This window comes from Sminthopsis crassicaudata, chromosome 1 (assembly GCF_048593235.1).
Source record: "Sminthopsis crassicaudata isolate SCR6 chromosome 1, ASM4859323v1, whole genome shotgun sequence".
Taxonomy (NCBI): domain Eukaryota; kingdom Metazoa; phylum Chordata; class Mammalia; order Dasyuromorphia; family Dasyuridae; genus Sminthopsis; species Sminthopsis crassicaudata.
This window is the reverse complement of record NC_133617.1, coordinates 692,662,583-692,687,901: the sequence shown is the minus strand read 5'-3', so window position 1 is coordinate 692,687,901 and position 25,319 is coordinate 692,662,583. Positions and strand designations below refer to the sequence as shown.

Here is a 25,319-nt window from a genome sequence, read left to right as displayed (position 1 = left end):
CAACTGGGTATAGAACTCTATTTTATCCTGCAGGAAAGTAAAGGGTAAGGGATCTGAGAAGGGGAGAAGGGTGACAGAAGGGAGGAAATATTGGTGCAGGAGATAGAAAGACTTTTCAGAACACTTTTCAGAAAAGAGAGGGTGAAAGAAAGGAGAGTGAGAGAGAGAGAGAGAGAGAGAGAGAGAGAGAGAGAGAGAGAGAGAGAGAGAGAGAGAGAGAGAGAATAGTGAATAGTTAACAACAGAATTTTGAAGCAAGTTTCTCTGATAAAGGACTCATTTTTCAACTGTTAAGAAACTGAGACAAATTTATTAAAAAAAAAAAACATTCCCCAATTGATAAATAATAAAAAAATATGAATAGTTTTTAGAAGTAATCAAGCCATATGAAAAAAATACTGTAATTCACTACTAATGGGAGAAATGCAAATTAAATCAATTTTTGGTCAGAAAAGAAAAACAAAAAATGTTGGAGAAGATAGGGGACAAATGAGACATTAATGCACTGTTGGTGGAATTGTGAACTGACTCAACCATTTCGCAGATCAATTTGGAACTATGCCCCAAGGGCCATAAAACCATGCATATCCTTTAACCTAACAATACTATTGCTAGGTATATATTCCAAAAGAGATTAAAAAACAAAACAAAGCAAAACAAAAAAAAAAACAAGGATTTATTTGTGCAAAAATGTTTATAACAGCTCTTGTTTCAGGGCAAACAATTGGAAACAAAGGCGATGCCGATCAATTGAGAAATGGCTGAATAAATTGTGCTATGTGATTATGATTACTTACTCTTGTACTATATAAGAAATGATAAGTAGGATGCTCTCAGAAAAACCTGTAAAAACTTCCATGAGCTCATGCAAAGTAAAATATTCTGTGTACAAAGTAACAACATTGCAAGATGATCATCTATGAATAGACTTGGCTATTTTCAGAGATATATGATCCAAGACAATTCTGAAAGACTTATGATGAAAAATGTTATCCATACCGCAGAAAGAATTGAATGTTTCTGAATAGTGACTGAAACTTTATTTTTCTTGAGGGTTTTTTTTTTTTTTTGGGGGGGGGAGGTCATGTTTTCTTTCACAACAAGCCTTTTACAGAAATGCTTTGCATAGCTTCACATGTGCCTTCTCAATAGGGGAAGGGGGGAAAAGGGTAGTGAGAGAGATAGGGAAAGAATCTGGAACTCAAAAGTTTTAAAGACAAATGTTTAACAATAGTGTTAAAAAAAACTTGCTCCATAAGAACCATAATCCTTTATCATACTATGATAATCAGTAATTATTTTTCAATAATATTCTAAATATTTTAAAAATCTGTAATTTCACTAGTTCCCTCCACTGAGGAAAAATGGTACCTGAGAGTTGTTGCTGAAAAATTTATCACTATGTTGCCATCCTTGGGGTTGAGCTTTAGGGTTTAGACCTACTGATAATAGGAAGACAGGCATACGGTCCACTTGGCTTGTCATAGATTTGTAAGAATACTTATCCATTGCCTTCTTAATCTGGTAGGCTCTGTAGAGGCTCTGATGGCACAGTCATCTCCATTCATGACTATAAAGTATCAGGAAGACTTTACTAGATGTTTAACATATTTAAAGGAAAAATAAGTTTCTAATGCAAACGAAAAATTGTTCTCATTGTGCTTCTTACACTTACTAGCTAGATGACGTTGGACAAATCACTGGACTTCTGTCTGCTTCCATTTCCTTAACTGTGGAGACTATAATAGCACTGACCTTCCAAAATTGTTTTGAGGATCAAACAAGATAATATTTATAAAGGGCTTAGTGCTGAGCTTGACACATAAGGGGGACTATATGGATGAATGTTGACAATGATGATAATTACTATACTCAAAATAAGTACTATCATAAAAGAACAATGTTTTTCAAAATATGATCCACAGACCTCGAGACCAACCAATTCTCTTTCAGGAGATCTACAAAGTTCATTTGACTTTATAATGCTAAGATATTATTTGCTTTTTAAATCTTTCCTTTAAAAAAAAATTAAAAAGCTTATTCTTCAGGTGATAGAAAGTCTAGTATCTATGGAGATATAAATGCACAGGATGAAAACTGTAACAAAACAAATCAGATCTTTAATAATATTTCCCAGTCTTTAATGAGCATTGGTTCCAACTGTGGCAAATTTTGCATCTTTTAGATATTCAAAGATTAATGGTTTCAGAAAAACTCTTCCTAAACTCCCATTCCTTAAGCAAAATGAATGAATTTGTTATAAATGAATAACTGATACCCTCATAATTAGGGAAGTCCCAAAGTAGAATAAAATGCTTCTTTAAGGGAAGAAACTGTTATCCAAAGAATTAGTTCCCTTTCCAAAGTCACAAACTAATTAGTGACAAAGCTAGATTAGGGTTTAGCTCTCTTAATTTGGATCCAATATTCCTTCTACTATACAAAGAGGCAAATGCATAATGAAAACTCTTAAGATATCTTAAAGAGCTATGATAAGAATAAATTTAAATTTCTTTGAAGGGAAATGTAAAATATGGACACAAAGATGAAGACTTCAAAATGTGGATAAATCAAGGATCAGGGAGAGTAATACTTAAATATTTTTAGATTTTTCTCCACTTAACTTTTCAGATTTTCTATCTGGTCCTCTATCATATAACCATCCTTTACAACAGGGGTTCTCAAACTACTACCGTGGGCCAGATGTGGCCCACTGAGGACATTTATGTGGCCCTCCGGGTTATGGCAAATGGGCTGTGGGGCAGAGACAAAGTGAGAGTTTTTGTTTTTACTATAGTCTGGGCCTCCAACAGTCTGAGGGACAGTGAACTGGCCCCCTATTTAAAAAGTTTGAGGACCACTGCTTTACAATTTTCTACCTTAGCACTTTTTTTTTTAATTGAAAATGCCACCATTTCTTTTCTCTCATCTATATTTCATTTATTTTAAAAAGACCCAATTCACAGCTCTTCTCTCTCCATACAACCTTCCTAGGCCACTCCAACACACACAATCACTCAATAGTAATTTTCTCCCTACTCTGAGTCCCTAAAACATAACATGTAGAACACACACATGCCAATTAATCACATTCTCTCGTGACATCTATTGTATCATTAAACTTTCCATATCATTGTGAATTATTTCCAATTAAGCTCTTTGAAAGTTCTCAAGCAATAAAATTCTTCCTATCCATAGCAACAATGCTTAAGCAGAGTGCCTGATACACAGTAGTCAATTTGCAAAAACTTCTTTTTTAAAAAGCTGAATCATCCTCTAATTTAGTTTTGTGAACACAAACTTTCACATTCAAGTTTGCTTAAAACAAAAGTAGGGAACCTCTAGTCCTTGGCCCAATTTAAATTAAGAAACTCATTATGCCAATAACTTCCACACTACACAAACAAGAATATTATACTCATAAGAGGATGCTTTTCTTTGTTCCAATCATCACAAGTTACATCTCATATTTATTCAATCTTAGAAAAGGACAACAACAACAAAAGTCAGTAGATTAAAAAAAAAAACCATCTTAAGATGAAACCTTTAAGATTATGTTAAGAATACTTTATTCAATAAGATTAAAAAATTAATCTTTTTTTTTTACACACACACACACACACACACACACACACACACACACACACACACACACACACACAAAATACCAGGTCCTAAAAATAAAATAAAACAAAATAATGTAATTGTGAAATCTCAAAAAGGCTACCACAGGAAAATCTCTTTTTAAAAAGTCATATGAGAAAAAAATGACAGATAAGGTACATAAAACCCTTGAGTAGACCAATTCCATTTAAAAACTGCTCTTCCTCAATAGATCCTTTCTAGTAACCAGCCAGAAAATCTACTAAGGTTTGTTCAGTTATGAAAAAGAGTATGCTATAAGTAGTGCTATTCTCAAATCTGATTCTTTAAAAGGTTTAATTTGGGGATAAATGTCAAGTTGCTCTACCACTCTTTTTTTCTCTTTCTTATACTTTCCCACCTGCTTTCCATGCTCCTCTGTCCTAAATTTAATTTCTCTTTTCCTTTTTTGCTATAGATTTCTCCCTTTGGTCTCTCCTGCTCTTATTTCCTGAATGCTTCTTTTCCATTTCTCTAGTTCTTTCAACTCTAAAAAAGTGAATTGTACCTTTTTTTTTTCAGGCAAAGGAGTGTTTTAAGGGCCAAAATGATGTGCAATTCAATTCATCTCAAGGATTTAAATTGCTTTTTACCTGCATGCAATACTTATTAGGGGAAAAGTTCCCTACCCTTGGCTTATAGTAACATTTAACTCTGGGTCTGTTTTTTCGAAGTCTTTTAAGGGGATGGGGATGAGGTTGAAGGTTGAGACTATGTACCCCTACATCACTCAAGCTGGAAAACCAATGGCTAATTATAGGAATGATCCCATTAATGATAAATACAGAAGCTTTGACCTATTCCATTTTTAACCTGGGCCACTTTGTCCCTCAATGCACAATCTACTACCTCTCCAGAGGGCTCTTCATATTGATGTCAGAGTTAGTATAGAAACCTTATCACTTTCAGATCTACTACAGACAAGAATTCCCAGGTTCAAGTGAACCACTCATGTCAACCTCCTAGGAAGCAGGAATTACTGATGTATATTACATTTGGCACAAAGTGTATTGTAAAGATAAAAACCAGAGTTTCACATTCCAGTTAACAAATTTATACAACTTTTTAATGCACCAGATGCAGTGGTTTTAGAGCATCAGTTTTAAGTCATTCCCAGAGAAATGAAAGAGAAAACTTAATTTTTGAAGCAATTACTATATATTATTCTCAATTTTTAAAAGAGGCAATAAAGAACAATTCTTTCTACCTTTGATCCTTCCAAATATTATAGAAATGAAATTATTCAGAAATAAATAAGGAGACAATAGAGAGACATCAGTACCCATGATAGTCAATGGGATCACCAAAAGATATAAACAAAGACAAAATCTGGATTGAGCCATGAGAGAGGCACGTAAGCTTACCTAGAAAGTGAGAATTTGATGACAGTCCAGCAAAGAATACTGAGAAGAATATCAGAGAAGTCAGGGAACGAGTAATTTGAGAAGTGGTCAATTTGGTAGAGACTAGGCTATGAGAGAAAAAAAACTAGTGGGACCAGAAACCAGTGTGGCACAAATTACAGTTAGGCCAACAACTTAAAATACCACAATGAGCTCAAAATAATAAGCAAATGGAATACAAAAAGCAATACTAAGAAATCAGAAGGGATCCAAATCAAGTGTCCTTCATAGCTATGGCTAAGGACCAAGTTCGTAACTAGAGAAGAGAAACATCACAAAACAGAAGACAAATAATTCTGATTACATGAAACTGAAAAACTTTGGCCTTAACAAAATTAATTTAATGCAATTAGGATAAGGGAAGCTATTATTAGGAAGAAAAATCTTTGCATCAAATATCTCTGAGAGGGATCTGACATACAGGATAGAGTAAGTCATTCTCCATTATTAAGTGGCCAAAGAATATGAATATAAAATTCTCAAATTTAGCCCTCATTCAATTATGAATGGAGGTAACAGATAATTATTTTGAGGAAGCCATAAGTTTTAGCAGACTGACAAAGAGATCTGATTTAAAAAAAAAAAAAGTCAAGAATTCTTGCTTTAGAAAGAATTATCTAAATCACTAAGAAATTACACATCAAAACAATTCTGACATGTCACTTTCATCCACAGAAAGTTGGCAAAGATGGTATTTTGAGGGGGGATTTTTGGAATGATGTGAAGATTAACACATTTTTTATGGAAGTGTGTGAATTGGTTCAACCACTGCTTTCTAAAAAGCAACTTGGAACTATACTTTAAAGTGACTGAAAGTGACAGAGAATTCACTGGAAGAAACAAGACTACAAAAAGGTCAATAGATATTACTGAAGGTTCCACATATATCAAAATAATCACGTAACATTTGTTATGACAATAAGAGAGTACTAGGAGAAAAAAACCAGATATCCCAAAACTGGGAGATGGCCAAACAAATTAGCGCATACAAATGTAATAGAATATTACAGTGCAGTAAGAAACAATGAATATAAAGAATTCAACTATTGGAAGACTTACATGAACAAAGCCAGAACCAAGAAAACAACGTTACAATGACTAATTATTACAACTGAAGTAGAAATAACAAAAAACTGAATACAATGTAATCAAGGTAAGAAAACAAAGGTCAAACCTCTGCTTTAAGACCTCCAAAGAAAGGGGAAACCCTCTACCTCGAGAAGAGGTCCAATTCGCTTTTGGACAGCTCTAATACATTAGGTGTAAGTTTACCTCTTTGCAACAAGTTGTACCTGGGTTGTGCCCTCTATAGCCAATGAAAACATGACAACTCTTCAAATACCAAACACAACTATCTGTCCCTCCAATCTTTTTTTTTTTTCTCCTTCAAGTATAACTCCTTCAAATCATCCTTATATTTTGTAGACTCAAGACCCCTTAACCTCCCAGCTGCTAATGTCCAATACACTCCCGCATATTGATGATCTCCTTAAGCCAGGGTGCCTAGAACTGAAAATTATAGTTCAGAGGAAGTATGGCAATAGCATTATCATCTTCCTAGTCCCATAAGCTATATACATGAGTTCCTGAAAGCAATGAAAAATTACATTAAGCCTGTTTAAGCACCATATTATACAGCAGACTCCTATTATGCTTGTTGTTCACAAATGCCTCCATCTTTTCCAAACCAGCTTTCCACTCACACTTAAGCTGATTTTTTTTTCTGACTCAAGTACAAGATTTAATCTTAGACGATCAAACTGCTCTATTCTTTAAAGAACCTTTTGAATACTTCCATGACCCTTCACAATTATTCCCCTCCCCCAGCCTGATGTTATATGCAAAACTGATTAGTATTCCATGAATGTCTTTATCCAAGGGCCAAGCATACAACCCTAGATTATTCCTGACAAATTGATACTGAACGAAGAAGAGTCTGACCATCTAACTGGTTCTGAATCTAAATGTATTAGGTAAGTCATCTTTCTCTCTATTTTCTCCACAAGAACAGTTTGTAAACCAAGGTAAATTATATTCACAATATTCTTTCATCTATGAATTTAATAATCCTGTCAAAAAAAAAAAAAAAAGAAAAGAAAGGCTATTTGATAAGATCTTTTCTTGATGAAATCATAGTTCTTTGACAAGCTCATTGGTCTAAGGAATTTAATGCTTTTTTCATCCCATTTTTAAAAATTAGGCTACTCTTCTTCAATCTGGTTTCCCTTAACCTTGCAAGTGTCACCTACAGTAGCTCAACCATTTCATCAGTCAGATCTTTCAAAACCAGACAATTGAGATACACAGTTCCTCTGGGTGAGGTAAATTAATTCATCAAGAGCAGCTGGGTGCCCTCCTACTAAATCTTTTATCTTAGGTAGAAATTCTGTTAATTATTTTTGTTCTGAAATTCTCCATATATAAGTCATTCTCCTTTGCAAAGAAGTAGAGATTTAGAAAAGAACTGAGCAGTTCATCACCTTATCTACTCCTTGCAAAGGTCTTACCATTTCTTGATCCTCATTCCTAAAAGAGTTAAAAACCAACCCACCCTTTATATTACTCTTAGTTCCTTTGGTCAGCCCCAGATCATTTGGCCTGATACCATTTTTAAATGACTGTGCCATGCTCATATTAATTATCTATTACCTCACCTTGGTTCCATCTCCTATACATTTCTTTCTAAAATATATGAAAGTCAATTCCCTATGTATCCACATTAAAATCTAAAAACAAATCCCACTTTTTTCCATACTGTAATTGTATTTGGTAAATTATATTTTTGTAATTTCATTCTTGAGCATCTCCAATTCCTTCTCAAATGACTTCTGAATCAAGTGATTTAAGAGAATCATACTTCCCCCAAATTAAGAATTACTTTATTCTCTTCTCCCAGGTATCTTAACTCTTTGGACTTTGTGCCATTCCTCAGTTGCCTTTTCCTCTTGGAAGTTCCTTTAGTCCCCTGTGATCTATTCACCCTGGTACATTTGCCACTCTTATGAAATTCATTTTCCAATGATGAATTCCTCTGGAAATCTCTTTTGAGGAAGAATTCCGAATCAACTTGCATTCTTCTCCTGGATCTGTTTCTGCCTGCATTTTATCAGGTCCACTTAAGGCTATCTTCTCTATCCATTAAGCTCTTCAAATTCCTTTATGTGTTGTCTTTCCCTATTAAAATGTAAGTTCTTTGAGAGCAGACTATATTTTTTGCTTATAGTGGTATTCCCAGTATTTAATAAGGTGCCTGGCATATAGTAAGAACTTACTGTTCAATGACTGACTTATCAGTGCTTCTATATCAAACTATGTGACTATGCCTAAATTTCCTTTTTTTTTAGCACAAACTTTAGGGTGGAATTATCTCTCTCACACACACACTCTCTCTCTCTCTCTCTCTCTCTCTCTCTCTCTCTCTCTCTCTCTCTCTCTCTCATTATTTATATCCTAGACAATTGTGCCTCTTAATAGTGAGAATCAGGTCCAAAATAAAATTTCCCCTTGTTAATTCCTTCACCTTTTAAAGGATGAAATTGTCACTAAGAAAAGTTATCTTCTCTTTTGTTCTTCACTGAAATAGGGGACAGGTGGAAGGACATGGAGTTTGAGAGAAAGAGAGCCTATTCCAATAGATTTAGATCATTAAAATTCTCCATCACTACATTATACCTCTGGGCCCAAAATAATTTAATTTCCCTTTTGGATCAAAGAATCTGTAGAGATAGTCATTTCTGTTCCTCTATTTGCACTTGACCTTCCCCCAACTCTTCTCTCTTGTTTGGTCCCTCTGGCACTGGGACTTCCTAACTTGAATTTAACTTCTCAACTTGCATGCTACCTACCCTCTTTTACCTATCCTGTTTCTTATAATTAAAGGGTACTCATCCAGAACCATAGTCCAATCATAGGAATCATTCCACTAACCTCAATGATATGTGCTCAGTCAAATGTGCCCTCTTGTGGTATACATCCTCTACTTTCTTCCATTTGTTCTCTAAACTTTGGATACTTGTTATATACTCAAGGGCAGTTTTCTTGGATTTTGTCTTCTGTGAAGTCATCGACATCCCAGTTAATTCTGCTTCTATAACTATTCTTAACATCTAAAACTATGAGGGATATACCAAGGCAGTCTTTTCTCTCCCCCATATAAGAGTATTCTAGTTTAACTACTATGACACCTGACAAGAACATTCTTTACTGACCTTTATTAAATGTAAACTCTCTCTGGCCAGGAAATCTGTCAACACTGTATTGTAAAATTTGAGCCAGAAATCCAAATCCTACTCTCAGATAAGCAGCTGTTTACTTCCCCAAATAATTTTTCTTCTCTTCATCCCTTTCTTTCACTGAGGACAAAAAGGGAGAAAAAAACCTGTGCCTCTGTGGTCTTAAGTTTCTTGCTCAAGATAAAACAAATCACTGTCAATACTTTTTCGTTTCCTTCTCAATGTGTCATTTGTGCCCACACAAATCACTTTCAAATAAGTCTTTGAAAGTTCCTATGTAATGAGGCAGAAACATGTCTCGGACAGATAACAAATCTCTCTGTTACTTGGTCATACTGACCAAGAGTCCCCTCAATAACCCTGAGCAAGAATTCATCAATTCCTCTTCTTTCTTCCTCCTTTTTCCTCTGCCCCACACTAAATGAGATTTGATGGGATAACACATCTGTGGCCTAACTTCCTTACTCTTGGGAACATGATATAAGAAAGAAGCTTCTACCTCTTCACCGGATCCAGACCTTACATTAGATTATCAAATACCCTTAAGAACTTTGTAAACATAATTAGTAACCAATGCTTAAAAATAACTGGAACCTAAACTAAATTTAGAACTTTCAACCCTCCAAAAGAAAAACACTCCAGTAGTCAGTCAACAAGTACTTCATAAGTGCTTATTATTTTACCAGGCATTGAGTTAAGCACAGGGATACAAAGAAAGAGGACAAATATAGTCCCCATCCTGAAGTAACTCATGTTTACAGCCAAGCCAGACTGCTTGACTGGAAGAGTAGGAAAAATTCATTCAAATATATGTAAACTGTGTGAAAAGAGGGACTGCATTTTTATACTATTGTAAAGTCCCATCATACAATGGGTTGTTGTAAAGACTGTTCTTATACCTATGCATATGTTTTTATTTTCAGTAGTGCTGTACCAAATTTAGGGACTAACAGAATGCACCCCCTTTAGATATGCGGAAAGCCTAAATCTACATTAAATACAAATAAACATCCATTATTCTATACAAAAATTCAGGCTTTGACCTATAATCCTATTTCTAAAAGGAGATAAATGGCTAATGGAGCTTACTCACTCTTAAGTAGGTACTAATAAATGACAACTAATTTCCAGTGTAGTTCTTTTCCTCCCCCTCTCAATGTAAACATATAAAAAGTGAATCTCAATTAGGGGGAAGATTTCATAGTAAAATATAGGAAAACATTAATTTATATATGCCATGGCATGTATTAGTAATATGTTTAAATGTGAACAGGACAAAGTTCATAATCAAAGGAGCCTCTCTTCGTATTTATTCCTCAAAAACTAATATTTCTTTAGTACTAAAATTAAAGATTTGTGATCAAATTTGGCCTCAGACACTTAAAAGCTGTATGACCCTGGGCCTTAATCCCCTGAAGAAAGAAATAGCAAAGCATTCCAGCATCTGTCAAGAAAACCCCATGGGCAGTCCTGGCATGCTATGTGGTCTATGAGGTCATGAAAAGTCAGTCACAACTGAACAAATGAAATTAAAACAAAAAACCATTTTTCATGTTAAATACTAATTATAAGTTATTTAATAATTAAATATAATAATATTAAAATTATAAGAAAATTTTAATAGTCATGTTGAGTATTATACTAACTTGGTACATTAAGTGACATAAATCATCTTTTACAAAGATCTCAAATTTAACAGAGGCAGTTAGGTGTTAAACATAATCCCAGACCTGGAATCGGGGTGACCTGGTTTAAACTTATTTCAGACACTAACTGTGGGATCCTAGGCCAGTCACTTAAGCTCTCTAAATTTCAATTTCCTCTTCTGTAAAATGTGAATAATAAAAGCACCCACCTCTGAGGACTATAATGAGGATTATTCCTAATTTCCAAATTAATGCTTTATTCCCTGTGTCACCTACACTTCAAATATATTATTAAATAATTTTATTATTAAGACCACTTCACCAACATATGTAATTATGGTCCCCAAAGTCCTGCATTTCTAAGTAACAATCATCATCCTAACTTACAGAGTTTAAATTTTAAAACTTAAGTTTAAATCAGTGTTCTAGGGATGGTACCTGGATGGTACCTGGAAACATCTAGTCTGAAGTGGAAATGGTAGAATACAGGAATCCAGAGTAAACTCCTGCCTCACTTCTTCTTTGAGAGTGGGACTACACAGACTCTCCAGATCTATCCAAAGTCTAGTGCCATTGTCTGATCGATTATCTGAAGCAGAGCACTGATGCTGACAGCAACAATTCTTCCCATCTGCTTCTGAATCCTCAAAAAATAAAACAGTGCCCCAAAGAGAGGATACTTCCTATCCATGAAAATTAATAGTAGCGGACAATGACAAAATATCTTACGAATAAATTTCAATGTGACTGCAATTTGGTTGAAATGAGTTTATAATTGTTTTGAAGGCAAAACAACACTGAAATCACAAGTCTTAATTGTGAGTGATATCATAACTTTTAAACTAATCTTCAGTCACAAATATTTAGGCTTTTTTACTTGCTTCATGTTAAATTTATCATGTACATGACAGAATTTAGGTCCATAATGTGCTATACTGTGGAATATTTTTATAAAACTGCAGAATTACAGAACATGGAAGTGAATAAACAGAATCACAATACAGAGACAAGTAACATGAATTTTAACTATAAACATATCTATGAAAATACAGAATTGTATTGTGTCAATACAAATGTTTTAACTAAAATATTCTTGAATATTTTATTAAAACAAAAACATTATATGGCAGTCCTCTTTGTAGTGGCCCAGAAACTGGAAACTAAGTGGATGCTCATCAATTGGAGAATGGCTGAATAAATTGTGGTATATGAGTATTATGGAATATTATTGTTCTATAAGAAATGACCAGCAGGATGATTTCAGAAAGGCCAGGAAAGACTTACATGAACTGATGCTGAGTGAAATGAGCAGGACCAGGAGATCATTATATACTTCAACGACAATACTATATGATGATCAATTCTGATGGCCCTCTTCAACAATGAGATGAACCAAATCAGTTCCAATAGAGCAGTAAGGAACTGAACCAGTTACACCCAGTGAAAGAACTCTGGGAGATGACTATGAACCACTACATATAATTCCCAATCCCTCTATTTTTGTCCACCTGCATTTCTGATTTCTTTCATTGGCTAATTTTACACTATTTCAAAGTCCAATTCTTTTTTTTTTTTTTTGCAGCAAAATAACTGTTTGGACATGTATACATATATTGTATTTAACTTATACTTTGACATATTTAACAGGTATTAGTCAACCTGCCATCTGCGGAAGAGGTGGGGGGAAGGAGGGGAAAAGTTGGAGCAAAAGGTTTTGCAATTGTCAATGCTGAAAAATTACCCGTGCATATATCTTGTAAATAAAAAGCTATTTTAAAAATAAAAATTTTATTAAAATTATTAAAAATTTATTAAAAATAAAAAATTTATTAAAATTTTTAATTAAAAAAACCATTAGTAATTCTTGACAAATATGCATCTTAATTTAAATAACAGGAGCATAGACTTTTTTTTTAATACCAATACTGGAAGGAAAGAGAGAAAGAAAGTAAAACTAAACAAATAATTGAAAATGCCATAAATCCAGCATTTTTCAAAAGTAAGGAAAACAATAGCAGAAGCAATCTAGTACATCAGGGGGGGAAATGATGGTGATAGTATTTATTTAGCACTATATAGTTTGGAAAGCTGCTTACATATATTAACTCATTTGTTATCTATGGACATGGGTTCATGTTTTGGCTTTCCAATTTACTTCCTATGTTACTCTAGATAAGTGCCAAACTCTCTGGGTCTCAGTTTCTTCATCTGGGAGAATGAGGTCATTACAGAAGATTATTACTAAGTATTAAAATTACTGGGGGGAAAAATTTGCTGCAAATTTCTCTGTGTCATATTCAAGATATATAAGAAACTAATTCAAACACAAATGAACAAAAACTATTCCCCAATAAATAAAAGATCAAAGTGTTCAAAAGAACAAAAAAGGTTTCAAAAAAAAAAAAAAAAAAAAAAAAAGCCTCAATTTATTAGTAATCATATGGAAAAATTCCCTAACCCACTAATAATTAAAGAAACGAAAATTAAAACAACATTAAGGTTTTATCTTACACCTGTCAGAATAGAAAAGAGGAAAATGACAAATGGTAGACGGACGGTGGGAAAATAGGTAGGCTAGTTTATTAGTGAATCAATGAAGTCATCCAGCCATTCTGGAAAGCAATTTAGAACTGTAACCAGAAAGTGACCTAATTAAGCATACCCTTTGACCCAACTCTACTGCTACAAGGTCTATACCTGAAGGAAAGAGGAAGGGGATCTAGATGTATTAAAAACATTCAGAGCAGCTCTTTTATGTTATCCAAAAAATTGGAAATTAAAAGTGTATCTTCTATTGGAGAATGGCGAAAAACAAAACAACAACAAAAACCTGTGGTGTGTTCATGTAATGAACTGTTACTGTAATGAAAATGTTACTGTGCTATAAGAAATAAATGATCAAACTTAAATAAACCTTACATTTCTCAGAAATACCAAGATCTAACATTTAGACTTAAATTAAGTTCTCATGATTGGAAATGCTATCCACAACTGGAGAAAGAACATTATTCAATCTGAACTCAGATGAAAGCATATTATTTCTACTTTTTTGGTTGTTTTTTCTTTTTTCATGGTTTTTCCCTTTTATTCTGATTCTTCTTTCACAACATGATTAATGTAGAAATATATTTAATATGATTGTACATATGTAACCTATATCAGACTGCTATCTTGAGGAGGAGGGAAAAAAATGGAAATCCAAATCTTATAATATTAAAAACTAATAATTAGTTTTTAAAATATTCAAAAAAGAGAGAAATGATCAGTTTCAGAGGGTACTAGGATAAGATCTCTATGAAATGATGCATAATAAAGTGAATAGAAGTAGATATCTTCAACAAAGAGAAGATCTCATTCAGTTCCAATTGATCAATGATGGACAGAATCAGCTACATCCAGAGAAGGAACACTGGGAAATGAGTGTAAACTATTTGCATTTTTGTTTATCTTCCCAGGTTATTTTTACCTTTTGAATCCAATTCTTCCTGTGCAACAAGAAATTCACTTCTGCACACATATATTGTATCTAGGATATACTATAACACATTTAACATGTATGGGACTGCCTGCCATCTAGGGGAGGAGATGGAGGGAAGGAGGGAAAAATTCGGAATAGAAGTGAGTGCAAGGGATAATGTTGTAAAAAATTACCCATGCATATGTACTGTCCAAAAAAAGTTATAATTACAAAATTTTAAAAAGTATATTAAAATATATATATATATACATTTTTAAAAGATCTTCTCATGAGTACAGCTACTAATACTGAACAGAACCTCTCTACTCTTTACCAATCATTTTCATGACTGAAGTCTCTCTAAATGCTTTGGTGTTGTCCTCTCAACAAACAGTCTCACCAACAGAACATACTCTCTAGTTTGATAGGACCAGCTTGCACTTGACTAGAAAAAAGATTAGACATCATATCACTTTTATGCCATAAAGACTAAGAGTTGGTATTTAATGGATGATCACAGGATCCTTTGGAACTATATAGTTCCAATAAAGTTAATCTCATCCCACTTTCTCATTTTATAGATTGAGAAACTGAAGTGATAACAGGGGGGAAAAAAATCCAACTGACTCAGCAGTGAATACTACTTACAAGTTCCTGTGATATATGCATTATAAATAGGTTTAGCTAAAGTCAAATTCTTAGAATTTCTTAAATTGTGGGCAGTGAGTTCTCAGAGAAACTAAAACATTTATGTAATTCTGAAGAACATAAGTAGGAATTGCAACAAATGTCTTTGATAAAAGCCTCATTTCTCAAGGAGAATTGAATGAAATTCTCAAGAAGAAATGAAACAACCAAAGCATATAAACAGGCAGTTTTCAGAAGAAATCAAAACTATCTATCTATAATCATAGGGAAAAAAAAGTGCTCCAAATCACTACTGATTAAAGAAATGCAAATTAAAACAACTCCAAGGTATCACCTTAGATTAACTAGTGTGAAAGAAAAGGAAAATGACAATTGTGGGAATAAATGTGGGAAAATTGGGGTACTACTATACTGGTGGTGGAGTTTGAGAACAAACTCAACTATTCTGGAGAATAATTTGAAACTATGCCCCAAAGAATATATCAAATTTGCACATCCTTTGCCCTAGCAATACCACTACTAAGTCTGTATCCCAAAAAGATTTTTTTAAAAAAGAAAAGTATCTATTTGTACAAAAATATTTATATACTAGTTATTTGTGATGGCAAAGAATTGGAAATTGAGGGGATGCCCATCAACTGAGGAATGGCTGAACAAACCATACATAATTGTGATAGAGTGCTACTGTGCTATTAGAAACGATGAGCAGGATGATTCCAGAAAAACCTAGTAAGATTTACATGAATTGATGCAAAGTGAAGTAAGAAGAAATGAGGAGAACATTGTACATAGTAACAGCAATACTATAGAAGGAACAACTGTGAATGACTTTGCTATTCTCAATAATACAATGATCTCAGACAATTCCAAAGGACTCAAGATGAAAAATGCCTTCTTCCCTCAGGAGAAAGAATTGGTGGGAGTCTGAATATAGATCAAAGCATACCATTTTTCACTTTCACTATTTCTTTCATGTTTTTTGATCTGTCTTCTTTCACAACAGAACTATTATGAAAACATGGTTTTGCACACTTTTATAACCAATATAAAATTGCATAAACTTGCCCTAGGAAGAGGGGAAGGAAAGAGAGAGAGAATTTGGAACTCAAAATCTTAAAAAAAAAAAAAGTTAAAAATTATTTTTTACAAGATAATGATAAATGTTGGAGGAGATGTAGGAAAACTGGGAAACTAATACATTGTTGATGGAGTTATTAACTGATCCAACCACTCTGGAGAGCAATTTGGAACTATGCCCAAAAGGCTATCAAACTGTGCAGCAAGATAATTATATATGTATACACACACACACACACAATGCATATCTTGGATCTAACATATTTTTATAATGTTTAACATATACTGGATTACATGCTATTTAGGAGAGAGGGTGGGGGAAAAGGGAAACAATTGGAATACAAGGTTTCTCAAGGGTCAACGATGAAAAAATCTTTGCATATATTTTGAAAATAAAAATCTTCCCCCCCCAAAAAAAAACCCCAAAACCCCAAAACAATTGTGCATATCCTTTGATCCAGCAGTGCCTCTACTGGGCTTGTCTCAAAGAGATCATTCAAAAAGGGAAAAGGACCTACATGTGCAAAAATGTTTGTAGCAGAAACTGGAAACTGAGTGGATACCCATCAGTTGGAATTAGTTATGGTATATGAATGTTATAGAATATATTGTTCTGCCTAGAGAGACTTCCATGAACTGATGTTAAAGGAAGTGAGCAAAACCAAAAAAACATTATACATAGCAGCAAGAGGCCAATTCCAATAGACTTGTGATGGAGAAAGCCATCTGCATCAAGAAAAAGCACTGTGGAAAACGAATGTGGATCACAACATAGCATTTTCACCATTTTGTTGTTGTTGTTTGCTTGCTCTTTTTTTTTTCTTCCTCCCTCTTTTTCCTTTTTGATCTGATTTTTCTTGTGCACCATGATAAAAGTGGAAATATATTGAGAAGTATACATGTTTAACCTATACTAGATTACTTGCTGTCTGGAGGAAGAGGGATGGGGGAAAGAAAGGGAGAAAAATTTGGAACATAAGGTTTTGCAAGGGTAAATTTGTTGAAAACTATTTTTGCATGTATTTGGGGGGAAAAAAAACTATTGTAAAAAATTAAGAAGCAAAAAAAAAAGTTCTCAAAATATAAAAAAATAAGTACCATGACCTAGTAAGTTCAAGCAAGTAATACACTTCTGTTAATCTGGGAATCATTGTAAATCATATTTTTGTGGGATGATAGCAACTAAAACCATATATTGAAATAAATGGAACCAGATCTTTGCATTAATTTATCACAAAGTGTTAAATCAAAAAACTTTTTAAATGAGTCATATTCAAATTACATTATCATTAAAGATATTATTAATATTTTTGGTGAGTACAAAAAAGTTTTTGTACCATTAAAATAAATTGTCCAAAATTTTTAAATTGTCTTTATATGTAACTGAAAAAATATTTTTAAAAAGAGAAAAAATGAATAAACAGGAACCTTGGTTTCATAAAATGTTTCTGATAGAGTTACAACATTCTTCCTAAATTTTGTTGTTTACTAAACCCTTCAGAAAAAAATCAAAAATACAAATTTATTTCCTAATGTACATTTTTAAAACTTATATCAACAATGTTTTTACAGAGTTCCAATCCTAAAGATAAAAGAGAATCAAATTTAAGCAAAGCATTTATTCTGACCCTGTAAGTAACTGAACTTATTAGCAAATATAAAATGAGGTCAAAATACTTTAGACTTTGAAAAATGTGACTCATTTTCAATGACTATAGAAGCTCAAAATTTTAAATGACAATTTTTTATATAAATATAGCTTTAAATGGTTCATGTAGTTCAGTTAAGAAAAGTTACTAAAAAAAAAAAGTAAACTTCTGTTTACTCAGATGTAGAAGAATAGGGTCAATCAATTCTAGAACCACCAATTCCCCATGTTCTAAAAGTATAAAAAGGAATGGTATTATTTAATAATGAACTTTTGCTAGTAAAGTCACATCAAAACAAAAGCAATATGTAGTATTTTCATCATTAGTTCATACAATCTCATATCTTTTGACTTAAGAACACAAAACATACATTCAATATAAAGTTTGAAATTATCACACTTTAAAAGTGTCTCATCTACAGATCAGGTTTGGAAGCATGTACCCTGAAGACAGCATTTATACAAGAGGATTTCAAGATAACTTTATACCCAAGTGCCTAAAAAAAAACAAGCCATTCAAGTTTCATAGGTTATTAAGAAGCTCAAGGCATTGAGAGCATTTTCTATGATACTAATGCCAAATTCAGATTGGGCTTTTTAATAGTGTGAATAAAAATAGTTGGTGACTTTCAATTCCTCATAAAACTATAGTACTTGGAGCTGCAGGGGACCTTTAGACAAAATCCATTCCATTCCCTCATTTAATAAGGACATCAGGCCCAAAAAGGTACAGTGGGAGTTGGCCAAAAAACTTCAAACAAGGCACAACAGGACTGGGACTCAGATTTAAGTTTTTGCATCTCTGTTATTAGAGCTAAGAAGACAGGGGAGGAAACCAAAGCCTAGAGCAATCAGCTAACTTGTCTAAAGTCACAAATAAATGGGGGAGGAGGAAAGGGAATCTGGGACCACAGAGAAAATTATCTTCCAGTAATGCCATGTTCAGCACCCTCTTGTGAGAACTTCTGATTTATGGAGTTCTGTAAGTTCAACCAACCTTGCTAGAAATCTTGCATACTGTAAAGTGAGGTTCAGACATATTCCTCTGGCTACTTTCAGTGGGGAACTAAGCTATCTTTCACTTCACTTCGAACTTTCTTATTAAACTCTTTTGTGTTGGCTTATTTGTTTGCATGTCTTACTTCCCATTAGTCTGCAGTTTTCATGAAAGCCGGGAGCAGATTTGTTCCACTCATTTTGTGTCTTCCACAGACTCTAATACTGCACCTGGAATCTCCCTGGCACTGTCAGTTTTTGAATTATATCTTAACCCTAGATTTTTAGATCCAAGGAGAACCTCAGAAACAAAAAAAAATGGGCCATAGGTATTCTGAACATGGATGCTACTGGGATCCTGGTCAAGTCTAAGAGGAATCAAGGGCATGGTCAACACAGATGGAAAAAAACAACACCTCAAACCCTTAAGTCTTACATTTGAGTCAATAAACCAGCACATTTTTATTTTGCTAAGGCCTTATTTACAGTAAGAACTAGTATTTTACAGAGCTTTAAGATTTGCAAAGTGTTTTACAAATGTTATCTCTTTTTAATTTCACAAAAACCCTCAGAGGAAGGTATTATTTTTTATCTCCATTATATTGAAGCAGACAGAGCTTAAGTGACTTAGCCAAGGTCACACAGCTAGAAGGAATCCAGGCCCAAATCTGAATTCCAGTCTTCATAACTGCAAATCCAATGCCATATCTGGCTTCCTTGGGGGAAGAATTAATCTACATTTAATCTAAATACATTTTCCAAAAGAATAAAATTTACTTCTAAATACCAGAATGTCAAAAACAACAACAATTTTAGTGGAAACCTCTCTAAAATGTGTTTTATACTTTCTTTCCTTCTTAAACAAAAAAACAAAAAAGCAATTATAATGAACAAGCTTCTCTCTACAGAAGAGATTTGGTTTTCTTTGCAGGGTGGGAGGGAACTATGGGTATATACATAATGTCAAATTCTCCTAATACCCATCAAGTACATATTTATTAGCTAACTGCCACACTGAGCAAAACAGTTCACACCCTTCCAAGAGCAGACATTCTATTAAGAAGGGGTTAAAAATAAATTACAGCCAAAGTAACTGGGAAAAGCACTACAAGTTAGAAGCATAAAGAAATGCTTTACATGAAGAAGGGGGAATTTGAGCTGAGCTTTTTTGAGATCTGGAAAATCAGATAATAAATCTTATTAAGTACCTCTTACCCTTGAATAGCGCTGTGCCAGATATAAAATCAATTTTGAAAATCACTGTCCTCCAGGAGTTTACCTTCTACTCTATACAATAAATGAGTAAGAAAAATAAATGGGATCTGGGTAAGAGACTGAGAGGTTCTTCTAGGAAATCAAAGACATGATCACTCCAGTGAAGGGCCCCTTTGACTACTTAAAAGTCTTTTATCAGCTTTGTTTCAGACGGATGGGATTCCTAGATAAGTGATCAGTTACTCTGTTTATCTGCATAATTAATAAAGATTTTTAGTGTTAAAGTTTACTAATAGCATTTCTTTACAATATCTGGTGATCTATGTGAAACATTAAGTCTTACTTTTCAAAAATCACTCTCATGAAAAATTTCAATGACTTTCCCAAGTAAACATGAAGAAAGGGATTTTACATCAAAGTAAAAGTTGCTAAATAACATTCTAAAATAATAACCCATTTAAAATCATGTTTTGATCATTTTATTTTTTCTTCTGGCATGATAACATCTGACCTGCTGTCTTTGCCTTGACTGCCGTCACACGAAGCCTCCACCTCAAATTCAGACACTCCAACAGAAGCTCTTCCCTCTCAAAGTAACTTATGAACAGCAGTGATACACTGTACATTTCCTATTCCCTTGAGCCAATCACTTCTCAGAATACATCGACCCACAGACTCAAAAAACATTTTCGCCAATAGCATTATGACTAGAGGTGGGACTTCCGCTATCATTTTAGTCTGAACTCTCCTTGGATTTTATGGAAGCATTTATTCTGAGTAGTGAAAAATCCCTCAAACTTCAAGTTCAGTTTCAGGCAGACTTAAAAGAATGGGCACGGTGGTGGCGAAGGAGTTGTGAATGAACCTCAGAATGGCCTCGGACCAACTCCCCAAACAAAACGAGAAGAGGAGGCTCACGTCCCTTTTAAAAAGCCCCCCAGAACAGAACTGGACGGCCCCGGTTCTCGACAGCGCTGCGAGAGGGCAGCCCGGGAGGGCCGGATCGCGCCCAGCCCCGAAGGTCACAACAGCGCCTGGGCTAGACCGGGAAAGGATTCGACACATTCCGACGTCCGTCCACTTTCAAAGTCTAGGCTTCACACATATAAAACACACTCTCCAGTTTCGCCTGCAAGCTCTCACGTACTTGCCACAAACCGACAAAACTAACTAAATTAACGTATGATTCACAACTTCTAAATATTCGCCAAGATAAATCTGGGCTTAAAAACTTATTTTGAATAGAAAAAACGTTAAATTTAGCAATAAGATTCTGGGATCTGGGGCCTTTTTCTACAAATATCTTTTTTTTTTTTTTTTTTGCCCCCAAGGCCGGTCAATTTAATGAGCCACTTTTCCAGATTAAATATAATTTTAGCTTTTATACCATGGCTTTGGTAAGCCTTCTCTTTATTCTTCAACGTAGAACCTGTTGCTATTAGAAAAGTAACTACAGAACTCGACCCTAGGTGAAAAGGGTTCAAAACACACACACACACACACACACACACACACACGTTGGGGGAGGGGGAGAAGAGATTTATTAGCATTGATGTCACCGAAATGAATTCAATTTCGCTCTGAAGCTATTTTTACCAAGTCCATCCAAACCTCAAATCCTGGATATAAAAAGTCCGACTAAAAATTGAATATCATAATCACTAGGAAAAATGAAAAGTTGCAGAGAGAAAGCCCTAATTTGCGATGCAAAAGGGGGGGAAAAGGCCCCCGAAGGAAGGAGGCGGCCCGGGAGGCCCGGGCGCCCCAGGACTCTCTCCAGGAGGCGCCCTCCCCTCCGGTCCCTCCGCCCTGGGCTCGCACTTCCCCGGGGCCCCGGCTCTCGGCCTCCTCTCCCCCGAGGCCCAGCGCAGCAAACTTTCGGTCGAATTCCCCGTCCCCAGGGCACGGTCTCCTCTCCCTCTCTCCGTCCCCAGCATCGCCGATTTCGGACGACATTTTGCTGATCTGGGAAGGAGGGAAAGGGGTGCGATTTCCCAAACCCCACCAGCTCAACTCCGGGGAGCCCCGGAGACAATCCCCCCGGCCCGCCCCGGGCGTTCGGGCCAATTAAATCCATCTCCCGTTCCGAGAGCTGGGGTTCCCTCTCAGACTGGGTGGGTGCCACTGAGCAACGTCGATGGCATGGCCAGGGCGGGGGCGATGCCAGGGGAGTTGAGAGGGGGCGCTCGGATGCCAAGGAACAAGGGGGAGCCTGGCAAGGGAGAGGCGAAGCGAGCCAATGGAGCACAGATGCCCGGGAGAGGAGGGGGGCGCTGTGATGCCAGGGGAGCGAGGCGGGGTGGGGGTGCCCGGAGCCTAGCCGGAGGGGGCGCTGGTGCCAGGCGTGGGGGAGGGGCGGGCGTGGGGCAGGGAAGGGGCCCCCCCGGGGCGGGGGGCCCTTACCTTGATGTGGAAGCGGATGAGGGCCAGTCGGATGCAGTGGGCCATGCAGACGGGCGGCAGGAACCAGACCTTGGGCGGCGGGGTCCCCTTGTTCTGGACGTGGCTGACGATCTGCTGGGCCGTCTGGCGCTCGTTGCCCTGGCGCTTCACCCACTCGTGCAGCCGGGCCTTCTCCAGGGCCCCGTTGAAGAAGACGAAGAGCTCGATGTTGCCGTTGAAGCAGGCCTTGGCCAGGGCCGCCAGGTAGCCCAGCATGTGGTTCCACTGGCCGCCGCTCACCCAGTCCGTGTAGAAGCCGCCGTAGAGACGGTGCAGGCAGTTGTCCGCGTCGATGAGGAGGCGCAGCGGGGTCTGGGGGGGCCGCTGGCGGCCGCCGCCCACCAGGCTGCCCCGGGCCAGCTTCTGCAGCTCCACCGGGACCACAGCGCTCGGGCAGTGTTTCTCGATGTAATCCTGGAAGCCTTGGACTCCCATGGCGGCGGCGGCGGCGCGGGAGGAGGAGTGGAAGCGGGAGCAGGAGAGGCGGCGGCAGCGATGAGGTGAAGTTAGCAGGCCGGCCGGTGGCGGCGGCAGCAGCGGCGGCGGCGGCGGCGGGCGGAGGTCCCTGGCGGAGGCTGCCCTTCCCCCTCCCCTCGCCCGCTCCTCTCCCTCAGCCCGGCGGGCGGCAGCGGCAGCGGCGGCGGCGGCGGCGGCTCGGCTGGACTGGCTGGTGTCCGTCCCCTTCCTTCCCTCCCTCCCTCCCTCCCCGGGAGCTCCCCCCTTCGGTCTCCGGTGGTGGCGGCGGCGGCGGCGGCTGGTAAATGGGGCGGGGGAGGATGAGTGAGGAGCCGGAGGTTTCCTTGGCGGCGGCGGCGGCGGCGGCTGGAGGCGGTTGGCTGGTGGGCGGGCGGGCTGGGCTGGGTGGGTGGCTGGTGGGTCGTCGGGGGCTGAGCCGGGCAGGCGACGGTGTCTAGGGGGGAGTTGTATGAGTCGGGGGGGCGCTCATGGCTGCTGCGGCCGCCATGTGCTACTGCCTCACAGGGCCATGGCTGGGGAGGGATCTGCCGCCGCCGCCGCTGCTGCTGCTGCTGCTGGTGCTGGTGGTGGTGGTGCTGCTGCTGTTACTGCTGCCGCTGCTGCTGCTGCTCCTCCCGCTGCTGCTGCTTCTGCTGCTGCCAGAGGGAGGGAGGGGGCGAGGGCGGAGGAGGAGGAGGAGAGGAGAGGAGGAGGAAGAGGAGGAGGAGGAGGAGGAGGAGAGGAGGAGGAGGAGGAGGAGGAAAGGAGGAGGAGGAGGAGGAGGAGGGTAGTGTGTGGCGGCGAGCGGGGGAGCGCTGACGTACAGCCCGCCGCCGCACGGGAAGGAGACCCTGCAGGGGCCGGCGGAAGAAGGCGGTGCCTTGGGCTGGAGTGGGAGTGAGGCTGAGGGGGGAGTGAGGACAGGCCCCAAGCTGGGCCCAGCGGAGCCCGACTAGGCCCGCTCCTCAGCCCCAGGTAGAGTGGACGCACGGGCGGCTGGAAGACAGGCTCCCCCTCGCCACGGTCACACCCCACCCCCAGCTCCCAGTGGATGGACGGACGAGGGGGAGGGAGGGAGATAAGCCGGGCTGAGACTCCCTAGCGACCTCCCTCCACCGCCGTTAGCTGGCCACCAGGAGGCCGTGAGGCCCTGAGGCCTGGGACTGCCTGGGGCCGGTTGCAATCATGGAGCATTGCGCCATGGGCGAAGGGGAGGGAAAGGGCTGTTAAAGGGCTGGGGTTGGGAGGGAGGAGAAAGCACAGGCCGAAAGCCTGGGTCAAGGGTGAAGGGGAAGGGCGAAGTGGGGGGAGGGAGCATGCGTCCGTGCGAAGTGCGTGGAAGAAAGGGCGGGAGGGCCTGGAAGCTCGGGGCTAGCTAGCGGCTCGGGAAAGGGGCGCGGCGGGAGAAGAGGGAGGAACCGGGCCGCGTTTAGGGTCTTGTGTTGGGGGGCCGCCCCTGGAGCTAGGCAGCGCGATCCAGGCTGCGGTCCCTCACGCCTCGAAAATTACCAAAGTCCCCTAGGGATGCAAATGACTTTTGGGCCACTCGCGGACGTCAGCCTGCCCACATCCCGCTCACCCTACCCCACTGGCCTCCTGACACTTTTTTTTTCCCTTCCAAAAATGGAGATGGAGGCTGGTCCTCTCCTTTCCTCCGTTCAGACGCTGGTGGGGGAGGGGCAGCGGGATCTCTGAGCCGTACGCGAGGAGAAGTCTGAACCCAAAGTGCTGCAAGACGGGAATCGCCTGCCTCCCGAGAAGGGCAGCGGGCCCTCCGTAGTCTTCTTTGGCCAGAGACCCCGGGGTCGGCAGTACTGGAAGGCACCCCGGGAAAACGGGCCGCGCATAAGGGAAAGACGCCCGATTGGAATCCTCACACTTTTTCCTGAAAAATTACGAAGTGTTCCAACTTTCAGCGGCAAACAAACGATGATAGCGAAACCCACTGCCTTTTGTCAACACTGAGGAGACTACGCTTTAGCAGCTTTGGAGCTCTCAGAAATTAGGCAATAGCAGTGGGGCCGATTTAAGGCAGCCCTGGATTATGGTAGTTCTGCTCCCTAAAAAGTCCTGCCACGACATTTAGAAGCTGGGTGTGGAGGGTAGGAGAAACTATTGCTAGCCTCAGGCTTTTCTGTCGCACCTGTCCGAGGAGTGCATAATCACTTGAAGTATTGTAGGGCAAACTGGAAGGCAGCCTCTGTGTATGGAGTAATTACACTTTGCTATGGCCCCTACACATTTTAGAAATATTTTGCATATGACAAGTCTCTGAGTTACTGCAAATATTTATCCCCATTTTATAAGTGGCAAACTGAGCTTCTTATAACAACTAGTAAACAATAGAGCTGTAATCCAGAACCATGTTTCCTGATTCAAAAAACTAGCTCTTCCTTGACACCATGCTTTTCTATCAGAAAAGTATCTTTAATAGTACTAAATAGTTTCAGAAGTTCT

General features: G+C 38.5%; 1 protein-coding gene across 5 annotated transcripts in view; it reads right to left on the bottom strand.

Moving 5' to 3' along the window:
- FAM120A (family with sequence similarity 120 member A) overlaps nucleotides 1-23,482 on the bottom strand; it is a 143,626-nt gene extending 120,144 nt beyond the window's left edge. For 4 of the 5 annotated variants that reach the window (XM_074283651.1, XM_074283653.1, XM_074283652.1 and 1 more), the window contains exon 1: nucleotides 22,368-22,973. In XM_074283651.1, coding sequence (XP_074139752.1) covers nucleotides 22,368-22,841 — 474 coding nt within the window. In that variant the 5' untranslated portion in view covers nucleotides 22,842-22,973. Of the gene's footprint in view, nucleotides 1-22,367; nucleotides 22,974-23,214 lie in introns of those variants that run through there. The other variant, XM_074283655.1, reaches the window with a different exon arrangement.
- Nucleotides 23,483-25,319: the final 1,837 nt, after the last annotated feature.